The sequence below is a fragment of the Coffea eugenioides genome, chromosome 8, assembly GCF_003713205.1.
Source record: "Coffea eugenioides isolate CCC68of chromosome 8, Ceug_1.0, whole genome shotgun sequence".
In the NCBI taxonomy this organism is placed as follows: domain Eukaryota; kingdom Viridiplantae; phylum Streptophyta; class Magnoliopsida; order Gentianales; family Rubiaceae; genus Coffea; species Coffea eugenioides.
The window spans coordinates 155,841-170,665 of record NC_040042.1 but is presented as its reverse complement, the minus strand read 5'-3'; the positions used below and the strand labels follow the sequence as shown (position 1 = coordinate 170,665).

The window sequence follows — 14,825 nt, the reverse complement described above, 5'->3', positions numbered from 1 at the left end:
TCATTTCCAGAGCAGTTCATAAATCATTTAATATCCGTTCATAAAACTCCTTTCAGTTCAGCTCATAACAAGTACATGCAATGACCGGCTACTGAGTACTCAGCCTAGAGATTTCACCCCTTCTAGGTGGGCGACCAATAGGTTTCATGACTATCGATTGGTCTCATTTCTTACATGGGTCAATCGGCCGGACTTTATACCAGGCTACCTTGACCTCGCCAATCGGCTGGGTTTTATGCTAGACTACCATGGCGGTTAGACAGGATTATAGGCCCTACCGTCTATTCCAATCCTACAGTTATTTTCTTTTATTTTCCTTTTTTTTTTGCATAGCAACTTTATCTTTTTAATTAGTTGAGAAAATAAAATAATAAAAATTGGTGCCAACAGTCGTGGGTTTTACATTTCTCCTCTCGGTTAGTCATTACCGTATACTAACACTACTGAAAGTGTGTCTTTTTTTTTTTTAAAAAAAGTAAATAAATAAATAAAGCATTGGAAAACCGAAACAGTAAATAGAAATGGAAGATCCAAAAGAAGACATCATATGACTGCTGCAGACAGTAATCTTCGTAGCAGCCTTCTTCAGAGGGAAAGAGTAAGGCCGAAGGTAGGGGGTAGGGGGAGTGGGGTTATCTTCTCTCTGTATCTTTTTGAGGCAATAATCCCCCGTGTCCTTTTAGCAGTCAAGGAGGAAAAAAAAGAAAAAGCTCTACCATGAACATAAAAAGATTCTTGCTTTTCTGATCCGCCCTTTTTCCTTTTATGGACCCTTTTGGATATTACTACAGTTATCTGCTACTGTTATCGTTCTTGTTGATTCTCGACCAGCCCCTCCTCTTTCTTCACCGGAAACTGCCCTCGTTTCCCCAATTAATGCTTCTATGGCACATTCCTCTCCAGGACCTGGTACTGCTACTACTTGAGCTGTATTCTTTTGTGAATTCCAAGTTTTCTTAGTCTTTCACTGTCACACAACTGCCTACGAAGAAAAGCACACGTTTGATGTGCTTTCTCCTCATTGTTATTTAATGTCATGATTTTGACACTTTGGCTGTTACTACTACTTACTGCTGCCTGGGTTTCTCTGACTCTTCCATCCTGGTTAACAGTTACTACTAGTGTTAGTTTTTCAAATTTTAAAATATTCAATGCTTCAGAGCCATCATTTTCATGGCATTTAATGCGATGATACCCAGAAAAGATAATATATATATATATTATCTTACATTAGACCCCCATATGCGAGCGCTTTGTACTTACCCATGGGCTTTTACTAACTCCGACTCCTCAACAACTCTCTCTCCTTTCGTACTCTCTATTTGATCTGGTTTCTTTGCTGGTTCTGATTGATGGTCTTAGATCACTTGTTTTAGATATGTCTTCTGGGCTTCATTCTCAGTTTTTCCTTTGCCATTTCTCTTACCACCACCACCACCACCACCATCAAAGCTCACAACTTTACCTCGGATTTCTTCTGTAAACTGGTATTGTAATCATCAGGGGTCAAAGCGAGTACCGAAAAGCACCACCAGATGGATTCCAACAGGAAATTGGTGATAGCACTCATTGTGGCTTCCACTGCACTTGGGGCAATCCTATTCTTGATGTTATTCTTTTGGATTTATCACAAAAAGCATACTAGCAAATCTCAGACCGACAGTTTACATAGCTCAGGTACTCTTAATTTTGCAATTAGTAATGCCTGATTTAATCCAGCCAACGGTTTGGGAGATTCTTTGAATGCTGCTTCATTTGTTTCTTGCTGTTTCTATCTGAGATTCTGTTTCTTGTTTGCTTCGTGTGAAGATGGCTTGGAAGGGCTTGCATTTGGTTCTTTTTTAGCAAAATACAATTCCTTGAAAGCTAGCTGCAGAAAAAGGTTTGTAGCTGTAATGGACTACAAGGCGCTAGAAACAGCTACAAACAATTTCTGCCAAAGTGACATTTTGGGTGAAGGAGGATTTGGATGTGTGTACAAGGCTCAATTGGAGGATAATCAGTTTGCAGCTGTGAAGAGGTTAGATGGAGGAACTCAGGATGCCATAAGAGAATTTGAGGTGCATCTTTGTTTCTCTTTATTCTGCTCCCTTATTTTTCGGATTGTCTCCGCAGCCCCTTATTGAAGTTGTTGAATTATCATTTTCTCTTGCAGACTGAGGTAGAGCTGTTGGGTCAAATTCAGCATCCAAATATAATTTCTTTGATAGGTTATAGCATTCACGGTGAAACAAGGCTTCTAGTTTACGAGTTGATGCAGAATGGATCTCTGGAAGCTCAGTTACATGGTAGAAATTTTATCGTTTTAGATAGTCCATGAATCCAAGGCACTGCAACTATGCCTAATAATTTGTTCTCTTTGGCTTCAATGCAACCAGGACCTTCTGGTGGATCAGCATTGACATGGCATCTTAGGATGAAAATTGCCCTTGATGTAGCTAGGTGGGTCTGTTAGGCAGCACACACCACTCATTTTTCAATTTTAGTCCTTCAGTACTGAGACTAATTTATTTGCTAACTCTTTGACCAGAGGATTAGAATATTTGCATGAGCACTGCCACCCAGCAGTGATCCATAGAGATCTGAAATCATCTAATATCCTTCTGGATTCAAATCTCAATGCTAAGGTAACACTCATATAGATTTCAAGAAGGCTCTGATGTGTCCTGTAAAATTTTTGCTCTGTTATTATTAATATTGCTGCTGTACACCTCAATCAGACTGCAAGGGATTCACCAAAACGCTTGTCTCTTTTTTTGTCTTTGTATTCAGCTAGCTGATTTTGGTCTTGCCATTCTTGATGGGGCTCAAAATAAGAACAACATCAAGCTTTCTGGAACCTTGGGCTATGTAGCTCCAGAGTACCTCTTAGATGGTATGCCATGGGAAAGTTTTTACATTTTTACCTCTTAGACTTGTGTAGATTTTATCCCAAGTATCAGGGAGTGTGATTTCTGGAAACAACCAAATTAGGGAGTAAATTAGTTTTCAAGTACCTTAGGTTGAATTAGCAATTTACATTGTAGTTATCTTTAGGAAATTATAACGCTAGTACATTGGCTGTGTATGTGCTTTTCATTTTCTTGGTTTAGGCTTCCCAATATAAACAAGCCATCCTTCCTAATTTTGTTGATTCTCTGTCATCTGGTTCATAATTGAACAGCCTGTAGTTGCTTCAGGTTTTCTCTCGGTTAATGTTCTTCATTCTTATAAGGTGGAAGCTAATCGCATTTCATTTACCAGTAGTTTATCAAGGGGGTATGATCTGACATAATGAATCTTGCTGATGGGATTTCTTCTGTTGAGTTGTCATCCTTGCTGTGAAATTGCTTTGAGAATGTAAGAAGCAATTTATGTGAACTGGAATGTTTATCTAATCCTGAGCACCTCTCTTCACAAATGGTTCATCTTAAACTAAACGTGAGGCTCTTAGGTTAGGTGTACTTTGCAGTTTGCGGTATAATTTTTAGCAGGAAGAGTGTTTTGCGTCTTATACAGGTAAATTGACTGACAAGAGTGATGTTTATGCTTTTGGAGTGGTACTTTTGGAGCTTCTCCTGAGAAGAAAGCCTGTGGAGAAGCTGGCACCAGCTCAATGCCAATCTATAGTCACATGGGTATGTTTTCATGTCTTTTTTGGCATGGATGTCCTGAAGTTACTTAAAACAAAAACCAATGACAAAGGGTTTGTGTTATTGTAGGCTATGCCTCAGCTGACAGATAGATCAAAGCTTCCAAACATCGTGGATCCTGTGATTAGAAATGCTATGGATATAAAGCACTTATTCCAGGTAAGTTGGAGGAAAGGATGCATCTGTTTTGGTACTGGTGGAAGTAGAGCATGTTCTGCCATTTTAATATGCCTGACACGTTTTAGCATAACCTAAAACTTGGGAGAGCCATATCCAAGGTTGACTAGTGTGCCAAGAACAATTGTTACTTTAGTAAAATTGTACACATTTCATGTTGATCTAGGGGGCTTTCTCAGGCTTGTATATAAGCTTTAACATCGGCTGCCTTCAGCGCATATCAGAACTACTCTTTGATGTTTGTTTCACACAAATAGAAATTAGGAAAACTTTCTGTGCTTATGTTCTGAAAAGAATGCACCGCATGCTTCCAGGTTGCTGCAGTCGCTGTGCTATGCGTGCAGCCTGAACCAAGCTATCGACCACTGATAACAGATGTGTTGCATTCCCTTGTTCCCCTTGTTCCTATGGAGCTTGGCGGGACGCTCAGAGTTGAACGACATGCTTCTGTGACCTCTCTGTTGATTGATTCTACCTGAATAGTGATTTCATATTTTGCAGTCAGTCTTCTATTATGATGCAATGCAACTGTAAATCTTGGTGGTGCTCCTTAAAGTCTGCCAACACGATGCACGCCTTGGGGTAGATGATTCGTTCAGTTTTTAGGTAAAAGGGTGCTCCCCTTCCCTATGTCAAAGGTTTCTTCCCAAAACTCGGATATTCTGATCGTTGATGCAGATTGAAGCAGCTTAGATGTGGTTTCTTCTTTAACACGACAGTTGGAATACATCGATGTAAATAGCGAAAAATCAAAAACATGATCTTAATGAAGTTGGGAAACACACTTGAAGATTCATTTTACTTGCACAACATGAAATGCAAATTAAGCATGTTTCGTCTTAACTCAATAAATGATAGCCACCAACGTTATCCTCTTTGCTTTTTGCCTTTTTTGGTTTGTTTGTTTGATTGAGGAGTCACCCCAGTTGCTGTCTAGCTCTCTCTCGTCCAGCTTCATTCTCAAGGGATGCAATCATTCTGAGATGGCGACTGTTTTAAGTGGTTTCGATCTTTTGGAATGCCAGGAAAGAGAGGTGAACATGATGAGAGATTGAAAATTTTCATTTTGCTTTTTGAGAAAACATGTTGGCTTGGCTTCTTTAGATACAGAGAAGCCACTTACTAAAAAAGGTCTGCAGGATTATATCATCGGAATAAAGGAAAACCGTAATAAAGCACGAGAGCAATAATAATGCATTTGTAAAGGCACTTTCTTTCCTGATTGAACAGATGTTTGGAGAACCACAGTAATGCCATTTACAGAACCCAAGAAAAAAGGGGAAAAGGAAAAGTTCACAGCCAACTGGGATGTGGCACTTGAAGTGCTGCAAAATGGGCTAACATTCCGAAGGGTTTTTAGAAAATAAAAAATAATTAAAAAAAAACTCCTTCAGAATGATTTCTTTGTGGCAGAAACTTATGTATCATTAAAAGAACAGCATAGACGACAATGTTAATAAAAACTTGGGCGAAAAACAAAAAAAAAAAGTGTTTGACATATTTTGTTAATAGTCCCACCTCAGCTGGAATCTTGTTCGCACAATTATTAAATTGGACCAAACACTTCCACGGGTAATGCTTTTTACAACAAGACCCACATTTACACTGCAACAAGAAAGCTTTTTACTTGTGCCTCCACTGAATCACTCTTGTGCTCATTTGCTTGCCAAAAGTATATATCTGAAAATGGTACCACTCTTCCAGAAGTCCAGAAAGGGATCCACCGGACAAAAATTTATGATGAATTATTGCATCATGTCTTTATGTTTAGAACTTCAACGACTGTAAAAACAAAAATTTCAGAACTCCACCACCTAATGTCTCCCCAATCTCCTCTAGCTAACATTGTGGTACGAATCAAAGATAGCATCTGCAAGATATTCGCATTTGGCTGAAGATAATCCAGCTAAGGATATTCTTCCATCCTTTGTCATGTACACATGCCACTTGTTGGTCATGTTGTCACTCTGCTTAGAAGGACGTTAAAAGCATCAGTATGATACCCTGAAATTTAAATGTATCTGGGCATATAGGATTGATGACTGACTTGAAAAGTAAAACGAAATATTTCGAGTCTTAGTCAACTGGGAAAAAATGCAAAAAAATCAAATCTTTTGCACGCACTGCAACAAGAAGAATATTTTTTTTCCAAGCTTATTCCTGAAAACAAACTATCAGAAGCCATATCCGAGTGTAAGGTAACAGAAAGGATAATACCTGTGCTTTATTCAAGCCCGTGAAGGAAAACATGCCAATCTGCCTGAGAATGAATGACCAGTCCTTTCCACTCTTATCCTTTGCACAGAGGCTGTCATAGAGTTTCTGTCTCACGCTCTTAATTCTTCCAGCCATTACTTCCATCTCCTCTTTCCATTCATTGAAGAGCTCCGGATCGCCCACAACATTAGCAACAATCCTGGCCCCATGAACGGGTGGATTTGAGTACATTGGTCGTGCCAGCCTTTTTATTTGGCTCTTTACCCTGTAAACAGAATCACTTAATACTAGTATACTTGTCTCCGCAAATTCTGTCAGTTCAATGGGTAAAAAACCTATTTGGAGTACACTGATCTCAAATCCCGGGAAATGCTTTTTTACAACCACCATGCTTCAGAAACCTATCTTGAAGCATAAACCTAAATTGGACAGATCAATAAAGATACTACGGTTTGGACTCGTACACAGCATGGATAGGCTTGGAAAATTATACTTGGGTAAGAGTGTTCCGCCGGAAATCAAGATGGCAATATAGTTTCTACCGGCTTAAAACTAGTCACTACACCAGTAGTTATTATGCATTTAGACCTGGACAGTGCTCAATTCATTCAGATAAGAGTAACATTAGTTGAGCTAAAGCAGTACTAAATCTTGAAGGACCAGAATTCCTAAAATTGTGTCTATGTTGATTACAGTATCTTTTGAACATAATAATGCTTCTCAGAATACATGCACCAGACATTAGTTCCCAATTTGAATGCGTGCAGTAAATATAATTTTCAGGGCAAACAACTAATCAGATTCCAGAATAGAAAAACTATAAGGACATTTTGGTTGACGTACCTTGTTGCTGCATCTGCAGAAGAGCAGACAATATTGATTGCTCCAATCCTTTCAGCATAAAGACCCAAGTTTTTGCTATATGACTGAGCAACTAAAAGTTCCAAGCCACGAGCAGCAAAGAGTCGCACAGATGATGCATCTACATCAAGGCTACCACTTGCAAATCCCTGCAGCCAAACACAGATTTTGAAATTTAACCCGAAAGAAAATTTGTCATCTGAAATATTATCCTGTTAATAATTTCCACGGAAACTTTAATATGCATTCTATAGATTTCATGAGTTCTTAACCCTCATTGTGAGACTGATCTATGAAAGATCATATACATCCAATCATTTAGTATATATGCACAATGAAAGCAATCAATAAAGCTCTACTTGAACCGTTCAGTTTAAGTTTGACTAAATTTAATTCTCACTGGATTACAGAGAAGCTTGATCAAATTCAAACCTAATTAATTGGATTAGTCAATTCTGTAGCTGAAATCAAGCACATCACATATTGGTTAATAACTCATGAGGCAGGATCCAATAGATATTTATTTTGCATACGTAGGCATGCCATATGCCAAATTGCATTTAACGAATCATGATGATTCCTTGTAACATAATGAACCAAACCATAGTGGTCTGCCAATAAATATTTAAGGGAAAAAAACTCAAAAGTACAAAGTTCAGAAAACAAGGAGAAATATAAAATGCTTAAGTCAAGCACGAAATAAGAGAATATAGTATCTACTGAAACCCAAAACCTGAGCTCAATGAATTTTAAGCTCAAATTTAAGCCTGATTCATATTTGAACAAATGGAGCCTAATCCAATGAGGGCTTAATTCATGTGCTACCTTTTCCAGCATTACATTTTCTCTTGTTTGATTAAACCTAGATGTATAAATTTTATTCACTGGAATTAAAAAACTCCAAATGTTTCAGCATACTTTTCACCGGACACTAAGCAAAATGAAAGTTGAACATTTGCTTAGAGTAAAATACACAAAATCTCAAGCAACCAGAAAGATTTACCTGATAAGCAACATCGAAAAAGGGAATATGGTTTTTCTCCTGAATGACATCAGCAATGATTTCCCATTGCTCAGGGGTTGGATCAATGCCTGTTGGATTGTGGGCACAACCATGAAGCAACACAAATGATCCTTCTGGGGCTGCCTGATAAGAAGGACACGAATAGTTTAGACTGAAGTGTTTTAAACGAGACAATGAAAGATATAAGCCTAATACAATACATGCATTTTCTTTTCATCACTCAGAAATAAAAATGAGAGAGCAGGAATCAAATGGTGGTTGCTAGAAGGCGAAATCAGCACCTTTGTGTATTTCAGGAAAAAGTGCAGCTAATCAATGAGGAGAAGGAAGCAAAAGATTTTTAAGGGTTATCTATGGTAAGTGCTGTGGTTCTGCCAGCTATATCATAAGGATATAATGCAACCTCTGAACTGCTTTTTCAGTCAGCTTTTGTCACTTTTAAAACTTTAAAAATCCCAAATCACAAAGTTAAAAGGGACCTGCCTTTTGGATTCTGATTTTGAGCTTTTCTAAAATCAACTTTTGAAAACATCAAAATCAAATGAGAACAGGCCCAGACCCAATCAATAGTATTCTTGAAAATTAAAAGCCTAAGAAGAGGAAAAAGGATACAAACGGGCAAACAATGAGATATATGCTGAACATTCAATCCTAAAAAAAATGAAAAGCAGGTTCAAGCAGGCATTGCCAAGATAGTCATAAATGACAATGCTTTGCAAAGCTCTGATATAATGAGCAGCAAAAAAGGTTTTGTACAACCTACTACAAGTTTAATGGGCTATCACAGTCTCAGAGAAACTATATGATGAATATAAGCATTCCTTCTCGAATAAGAGGTGTACTCGTTGAAAGCATTGGGCTTGGAAAATTGTTTTATTGGCAGCTAGGTGTATGGGTTACACAAACCTTTATGTCAGCTATCATCCCATCAAAATCCAAGCCAACAGTACTGGGGTCATAATACCGATATTCTGACCAAGGTACTCTAGCATCATTGAAGATATTCTTGTGATTTCCTGTGGAGACATTTGATTTACACTCCATGTACTAAGAGAAGTTCTAGAAAAGCTCAGGGAAATTAGAAAACACCCCAGGATGGTGATGATATCAGAACTTTTGCACCAGGAAAATATCGTTCTATAAGAGCAGCAGCAAGTCGAAGTGAGCCCGTCCCTGAAAGACCTTGAACAGTAAGCAACCTGGAATACTCCAAAAAAAGGGAACCAACAGTGACATATGAGCATTGGACAGAAAGATGTTTTGACAAACCATTTTGGTAAGAAGCAGATAAAAGGAAAATGAATGTACTCTCTGCTGCAGAATCAGTGGGTTATCGGCTCCAAGCAGCAGCTCAGCTGTAACCTTGTTAAATGAAGCCAAACCTTCGATTGGAAGATACTACAAATTTTTGTTAAAAAGTTGGTAAGAAAATCATAAAAATAAGATGGTGTTAGTTCAGATATTTGGTTCATTTTATTAGTTACCTCTTTGTTTTCTCCCCTCTCTAGCAGCAGTTTTTTCTGCCTGCATGCAAGTTTCAATACTGATTAACCGGTGTAATGTCAAAAGAACAATGTCAGATAGGCCATGGTGAAATGAAGATGGAAGAATACGTCATTTTGCAATAGAGGGAAAGCAAGTGAGAACAAAAGAGGGGGGGGGGGGAAGGTACAGCCTAGTGCCATTTGGTCTACAAAAAGAAAGAAGGAAATCACCTTCTTCACAACATTAAGCACATAAGGTTGAAGATCTTCTGTACGATAGGCTCCTACACCAAGGTTCAGCTTCATTTCATTTGTGTCTGCTCTAAATGCTTCAGATACACCAAGGATAGGGTCAGGAGGAGCCATGGTTATGCTCTCAAATCGAGAGACATTGAGAGCAACCGCCATGCTTGTCCGAGTGAAAGACTGCAAGAAAAATTAAAACACAAATAAGATCAAAGGCCCAAAACATCAAATCCCATAGGTTTCACTGTTTGTCCACCACTTCTGATCGTACAATGGGCTAGCAGGATTTATTTTAAACAGGAAAACCATGAATGGATGTTATCACAGAAAGGGGGGAGTGGGAGGCGGAATAAATTGGTTAGCTAGCTGTGGTGTAGTTTAGAAGGCCATAACATCAGCTGACCAAGTAAACGATAACATGACGAATGTGAACAGATGACGAATGTGAGGCACTAATTTATTGAGAAACTGTAGAAATATTTATAAATTGGTGTGGGTTTGTAACAATGTGCAATAGTTAATTTAAATGTGAAGAAGTTTGATATGCATGCCTCAACTTGGTAGTAAAGACTTCAAAGCCTCAGTTTAATGCATTGACATCCCAAATGAGTGAATTGCTAAAAAAGAACTGAGTAAGAGCAAGGCTGGTGGCCTTTAGGGAGTGAAATTAAGCCGCAGGTCAACATCATGCTCATTTAGTCATAAATTAGCCCAGCAGCAAGGGAAACCCAGTTGAAGCAGAAAGTAAAGACGTTTTTTATGAACATTAGTGGAGTATTGGGAGGAATGCGTTAATTGGAGAGCAAACATTAGTAGCAGTAATAGAAAAGCTGGAAACTTTGAACCAGAAAAGGAAACAACTGAATGCCCCCAATGAAATCGAGAAGAAATGGGATAGATTGATATAAGAAGCGGGACAATAATACTGCAATTTTAGAAGAGGAGGAAAAATATATAAGCAATACCTTAGCATTGACGAAACGCTTGCCAAAGAAAGAAGCTTGATTCAATAGCTTAGGCTTACCAGCAGCACCACCCTGCTTAAGATTAACGGGGGCAAAGACAAACAAGCACCATCATATGCATCCTCATTCTAATTTTCAAAAGATTACAACCACGAACAAAAAAGAAATGCTGATATTCAAATGAAAAGGACGGGAGGATAATTGAGTTACCTTAAAGTGATGGGGCAAAGATAAGGAAGATGAAGAAGGACAAGTAAGAGACAGCATTCCTGACGCCATCTGATGATGATCCTCCAATCCTAGATCACTGATCCCCCACACCAACTATTAATATTAATTCACCGATACAAGCAACAAAAAGTAGAGAGACAGAGGAGGGAATAGATTGGAGAATGTGGAAGCTCAAAATTTTACGGATTTGATTATACAGAGTGGAGGCGTCACTATTAAAAATCTTTTTAAATCTCAAGGAGACAGTTAGTTTGTGTTATGTTATATCTAAAAACACAGAACCAAACCGGCAAGTAAGTGCACAAATAGCGAGATTAACGTAGCAGTCCAATATACTCTCTATTTATTAGCGTATTATAAAGATTACTAATAAAACTGACTGAGGAAGCAGCACTGCTGACTGCACAGCAGTTATGAATGGAGTTTAAGGAATGAGGCGGAGACCTGTTTCTGTTCGTAGGATAAAAAAAAAAGAACCCTTTTTCTTTCTTGCAGAGCTGCTGCACTGCTTGCTGATCAAGGTAGTAAACAGCTGGGAGGGAGGCGAGGCGACGATGAAAACCAGGGATGAGGCGCCGGCCACCTGTACCGCTGTTAATCAATCATCATCTTTTTGATTTCTTCACCAGTTTTATTTCTTTTTTGTTTTCTGGGGTGGGGGCTCTAAATAGTTTGTTATTACTATTAAGTACGTAGCAGTAGTATTATTTTATGATGCTGATAAATAATGCCAATTTTCTGATTTACCACATCAACCAGCTGCTGCTTCTGCTTGTACTATTCAGCCTATCAGTTAGTGGTACGTTGACTGCACTGGTTGGCTATGCGGGGCCATTGGAGATTGGACTACTCCAATTCCGCTAACTCCCTTGGGCTTCTTGTGAGTTAGAATAGATTGAGCTATAGGTGGGCCATGCATTCTGATTCTGCCCATTCATGTGCTCTATTGGACCGCCATGTGGATCGGACAACCACTACTCCTCCCGGATATATCTATTCCAACTGTGTGTTTTCTAACGCTACTACGAAATTTCTAGGTGGGCTTCCAGGTCATGAATGTCTAGGTGGGCCAAATTCTATATTTTACTGCTACTCTACATCAGATGGACCGAAGAAGATGACCTCTGTCCATTGTAACAAGACGGCCCAACAACACCTTTTTCGTTGTTAAGTGGTTTGAATTATTATGCCCAGAATTTGCACTTTCTGTTTCAATCCTTTGACGTTTTCCCCTTCTGCTGATGTGGGCCATTCTGCAAAGTTGGAAATCCATTCCCACTGTAGCACTTTTTGATGTTGAATGCGATGTATTATATATATGCAATTGCAGATGAGTTAAAAACATGTTTCCAAAGTGCGATTTAAAAACACGCACATTACGTGTTTATTTACTTGTTTGTTTGGGTCCGCATAGAGGAAAATGGCTCTTGAGGAGGGCCGCTACAATTCCTTAGGGAATGATTCCCTCTGTGCTGTAGGGAATGATTTCCACTTCCACAATAAGGGCAAGAAGAAAATGAGAAGGATGCACATGCAAATCTGATACATCACTTTCGTGTTATATACAGCTAATGACGAGCTTGAATATCGGTATCGTACGTGATTCTGGTCATCTCCCTCCACCTCCAAAATTATAGATACAGAAAATAAAAAAGTTGAACAGGATCAGTGGCGACAAATCCCATGGACTGCGGGAGAATTAAGGAAAAAGGAGGGCCTAATCTACTGCTTATCACATCAACACCTCTACATCTCTAGCTTTCTTATTTCTAACTGGAACCGCGTTAGGCCAGTTCAATCTCTGTTAAGAAACATGTTAGTCCAATAGAAAAATTTGCAGAGCTACAGCAGCATAAGTTTCAAAGTTACGTATGTAACCCTCCTGTAAACGATATATTATATACACGCATACATATATTCAAAAGAAAACAACAAAGTGCACATGCAGAGAGCAAAGCGTAGGGATCGCTCTGACAGGGACTCCTGAACCGCGTCGTCAAGTAACTGCAGGTAGGGAGGGGTGAGGGGAGGAGCCTTTCAATTTCATCACCCCACGTCGGGATATTGTCACCTCGCCCATCTCCTGTTTGGATGCATGAGATGAGAGACCACTGCATGTAATTAATATGCTTTCTGCAAAAATAGGTTCAACTTTTTTCTTTTCTTTTTTTGTATTATGCGAATTTTGTCTTTTATTTTCACTAAAAACTGAAATAATTTCCACAAAATAAATAATATTGGATTTTGAATATTCAACCTTATATTGAATTATGTTGTTAGGATAATCATTAATTTATTTGACAATTACTGTCGGTGTTAAATTTTTTTAAGGTAGCCAAAAAAAAACCTTTACATTTGTTGCTAGTATATATGCTACTCTTCTTAATTGTTATGTACTCCACTTTTTAGTTGACTGCTTCGTCATAATTCTAATGGTCTACGTGCATATTAGCTGTGAAGCAAGAGACAAGACAAGAGATTATGGTGTCATTTTCTGAAATTCCTCATATCCATTTTTAATTCCATTCTTTCTTTTTCCTTAATCTGTCCATGCGTGTGTGATTAACTTTCCTCTCCTTGACTTTCTAACCAAATGAGTCGTGAGCGGCTTTGAATAAGAAGAGTATAAAATAAGCATAAACATGCTTAGAACCACGGATATACATATAGGACGAAAAGAGAAGGGCCGGGGAACATGTATATTGTTGCTCAACAATCAGAACCTATACATCCAATTCCATTGCCACAAAGCAAGCAGTATGTTGTACATGGCACATTATACACAAAGTAGTACGTACTGCAGATGAGATGATGATCATCAGCACAAGAACAGAACAGATGTTCTCTGCTCTCATGCCTCGTGTTCACTGTGGCTTTGATCAGTTCATTAATAATGGCTTAATAATGTTAACAATAAAGACAGGCCGTATGAATATTATGTATAGGGTGCATATGGTATCCGTATCTCGGATCTAAAATTAACTAACTGCAAGCCCTTCCACTGTGTATATATATATGCATCTTGCTGTGCATGTATACATATACACATATACATATACATACATATATATATATAAGAAGGAAGGACGTGCATTTCACGTCATACTAAAGCTTAACACTAGAGCTGGCAATTTGTCCCAAGTCCCAATGGGCTACCCATGCCCAAAGGAACTTTGGGCGGGATGGGTATTATAATTTGGTATTGGGTTTAAGTTGGGACACATCCCAACTATACCCATTAATGAATGGGAAAGGATGGGAAATACTTGGGTACCCATTGGGCTCAAATGGCAAGGGCTCCGTTTGGATTAGCTGTTTTTGGTAGGTGTTTTTGAAATATTTTATTGTAACAGTGTATATGAAAAATTTTTACTATAAAATTTTTTTGAAATATTTGATATATTAATATGGATGGGATGTTTCTTGAGTTATTGTATATTACTGTAACATTGTATTTGAAAAACTTATTTTTTGAAAAAAAAGTCAATCCAAACGGAATCTTAGATTCAAAAATTATCTTTAACAATTTTTATAGTCATACCAGCGAATATAATCTAGTAGTCTTCCTAGTCATTATCCACAAGAATTTCCAGCATTTCAGTTAGTTTAGACCTGTCATCCTTGGACAATGATAAGGATAAATATTCAACATCCTAAGGACCTTTGCCATCTTGATATATGTTGGAATATGGCTGTATATCTATCTTTTCCTTTATTTGTTAATCCAATTTTTGGTGGGAATCTTGAGTATAAAGCACTTGCATGTTTATTTAATAAAACTAAAAGAAATTTAATAAATCAAAAATATAAAAATTATATAAAAATAAAAAATGAATTAAAGGAAAAAAAAATATGTAGAAAATGGATTTGGGTATTGGGCGGGATCAATCTAAACCCATCCCAAAATGATCCCGCCCAAGTTAGTCCCAAAACACATATGGGTAAGGTTGGGCCCAAACCCATATGACTCGGTTCCATCTCAAACCCA

The 14,825-nt window shown here is 38.2% G+C and overlaps 2 protein-coding genes across 2 annotated transcripts; one reads left to right on the top strand and one right to left on the bottom strand.

Annotated features, from left to right (window-relative positions):
- The first annotated feature begins 1,258 nt into the window (after positions 1 to 1,258).
- On the top strand, positions 1,259 to 4,652 carry LOC113779168 (probable receptor-like protein kinase At1g80640). The gene is made up of 9 exons (XM_027324657.1): positions 1,259 to 1,677; positions 1,810 to 2,060; positions 2,156 to 2,288; positions 2,379 to 2,442; positions 2,531 to 2,627; positions 2,773 to 2,875; positions 3,499 to 3,617; positions 3,702 to 3,791; positions 4,124 to 4,652. The coding sequence occupies exons 1-9, from the start codon at positions 1,536 to 1,538 to the stop codon at positions 4,286 to 4,288; spliced, it is 1,164 nt and encodes a 387-aa protein (XP_027180458.1). The 5' UTR covers positions 1,259 to 1,535; the 3' UTR covers positions 4,289 to 4,652.
- A 556-nt stretch (positions 4,653 to 5,208) lies between these two features.
- On the bottom strand, positions 5,209 to 11,492 carry LOC113779581 (aspartate aminotransferase, chloroplastic). The gene is made up of 13 exons (XM_027325200.1): positions 11,218 to 11,492; positions 10,817 to 10,913; positions 10,607 to 10,678; positions 9,627 to 9,821; positions 9,584 to 9,586; positions 9,396 to 9,431; positions 9,212 to 9,309; positions 9,001 to 9,101; positions 8,818 to 8,927; positions 7,891 to 8,034; positions 6,870 to 7,036; positions 6,027 to 6,291; positions 5,209 to 5,776 (listed from the first exon to the last, which is right to left on the bottom strand). The coding sequence occupies exons 2-13, from the start codon at positions 10,883 to 10,885 to the stop codon at positions 5,645 to 5,647; spliced, it is 1,392 nt and encodes a 463-aa protein (XP_027181001.1). The 5' UTR covers positions 10,886 to 10,913; positions 11,218 to 11,492; the 3' UTR covers positions 5,209 to 5,644.
- Between the last annotated feature and the right edge of the window lie 3,333 nt (positions 11,493 to 14,825).

Excerpts from the sequence above, each read along its gene's own strand:
- LOC113779168 (XM_027324657.1), top strand. The coding sequence starts at position 1,536 with ATGGATTCCAACAGGAAATTGGTGATAGCACTCATTGTGGCTTCCACT. Across the intron at positions 2,876-3,498 it reads TCCAGAGTACCTCTTAGATG|GTAAATTGACTGACAAGAGT; the intron begins GTATGCCATGGG and ends CGTCTTATACAG. Across the intron at positions 3,618-3,701 it reads GCCAATCTATAGTCACATGG|GCTATGCCTCAGCTGACAGA; the intron begins GTATGTTTTCAT and ends GTGTTATTGTAG.
- LOC113779581 (XM_027325200.1), bottom strand. The coding sequence starts at position 10,885 with ATGGCGTCAGGAATGCTGTCTCTTACTTGTCCTTCTTCATCTTCCTTA. Across the intron at positions 9,102-9,211 it reads CTGCAGCAGAGAGTACATTC|TGTTCAAGGTCTTTCAGGGA; the intron begins ATTTTCCTTTTA and ends CAGGTTGCTTAC. Across the intron at positions 8,928-9,000 it reads GATATCATCACCATCCTGGG|GAAATCACAAGAATATCTTC; the intron begins GTGTTTTCTAAT and ends ATGTCTCCACAG.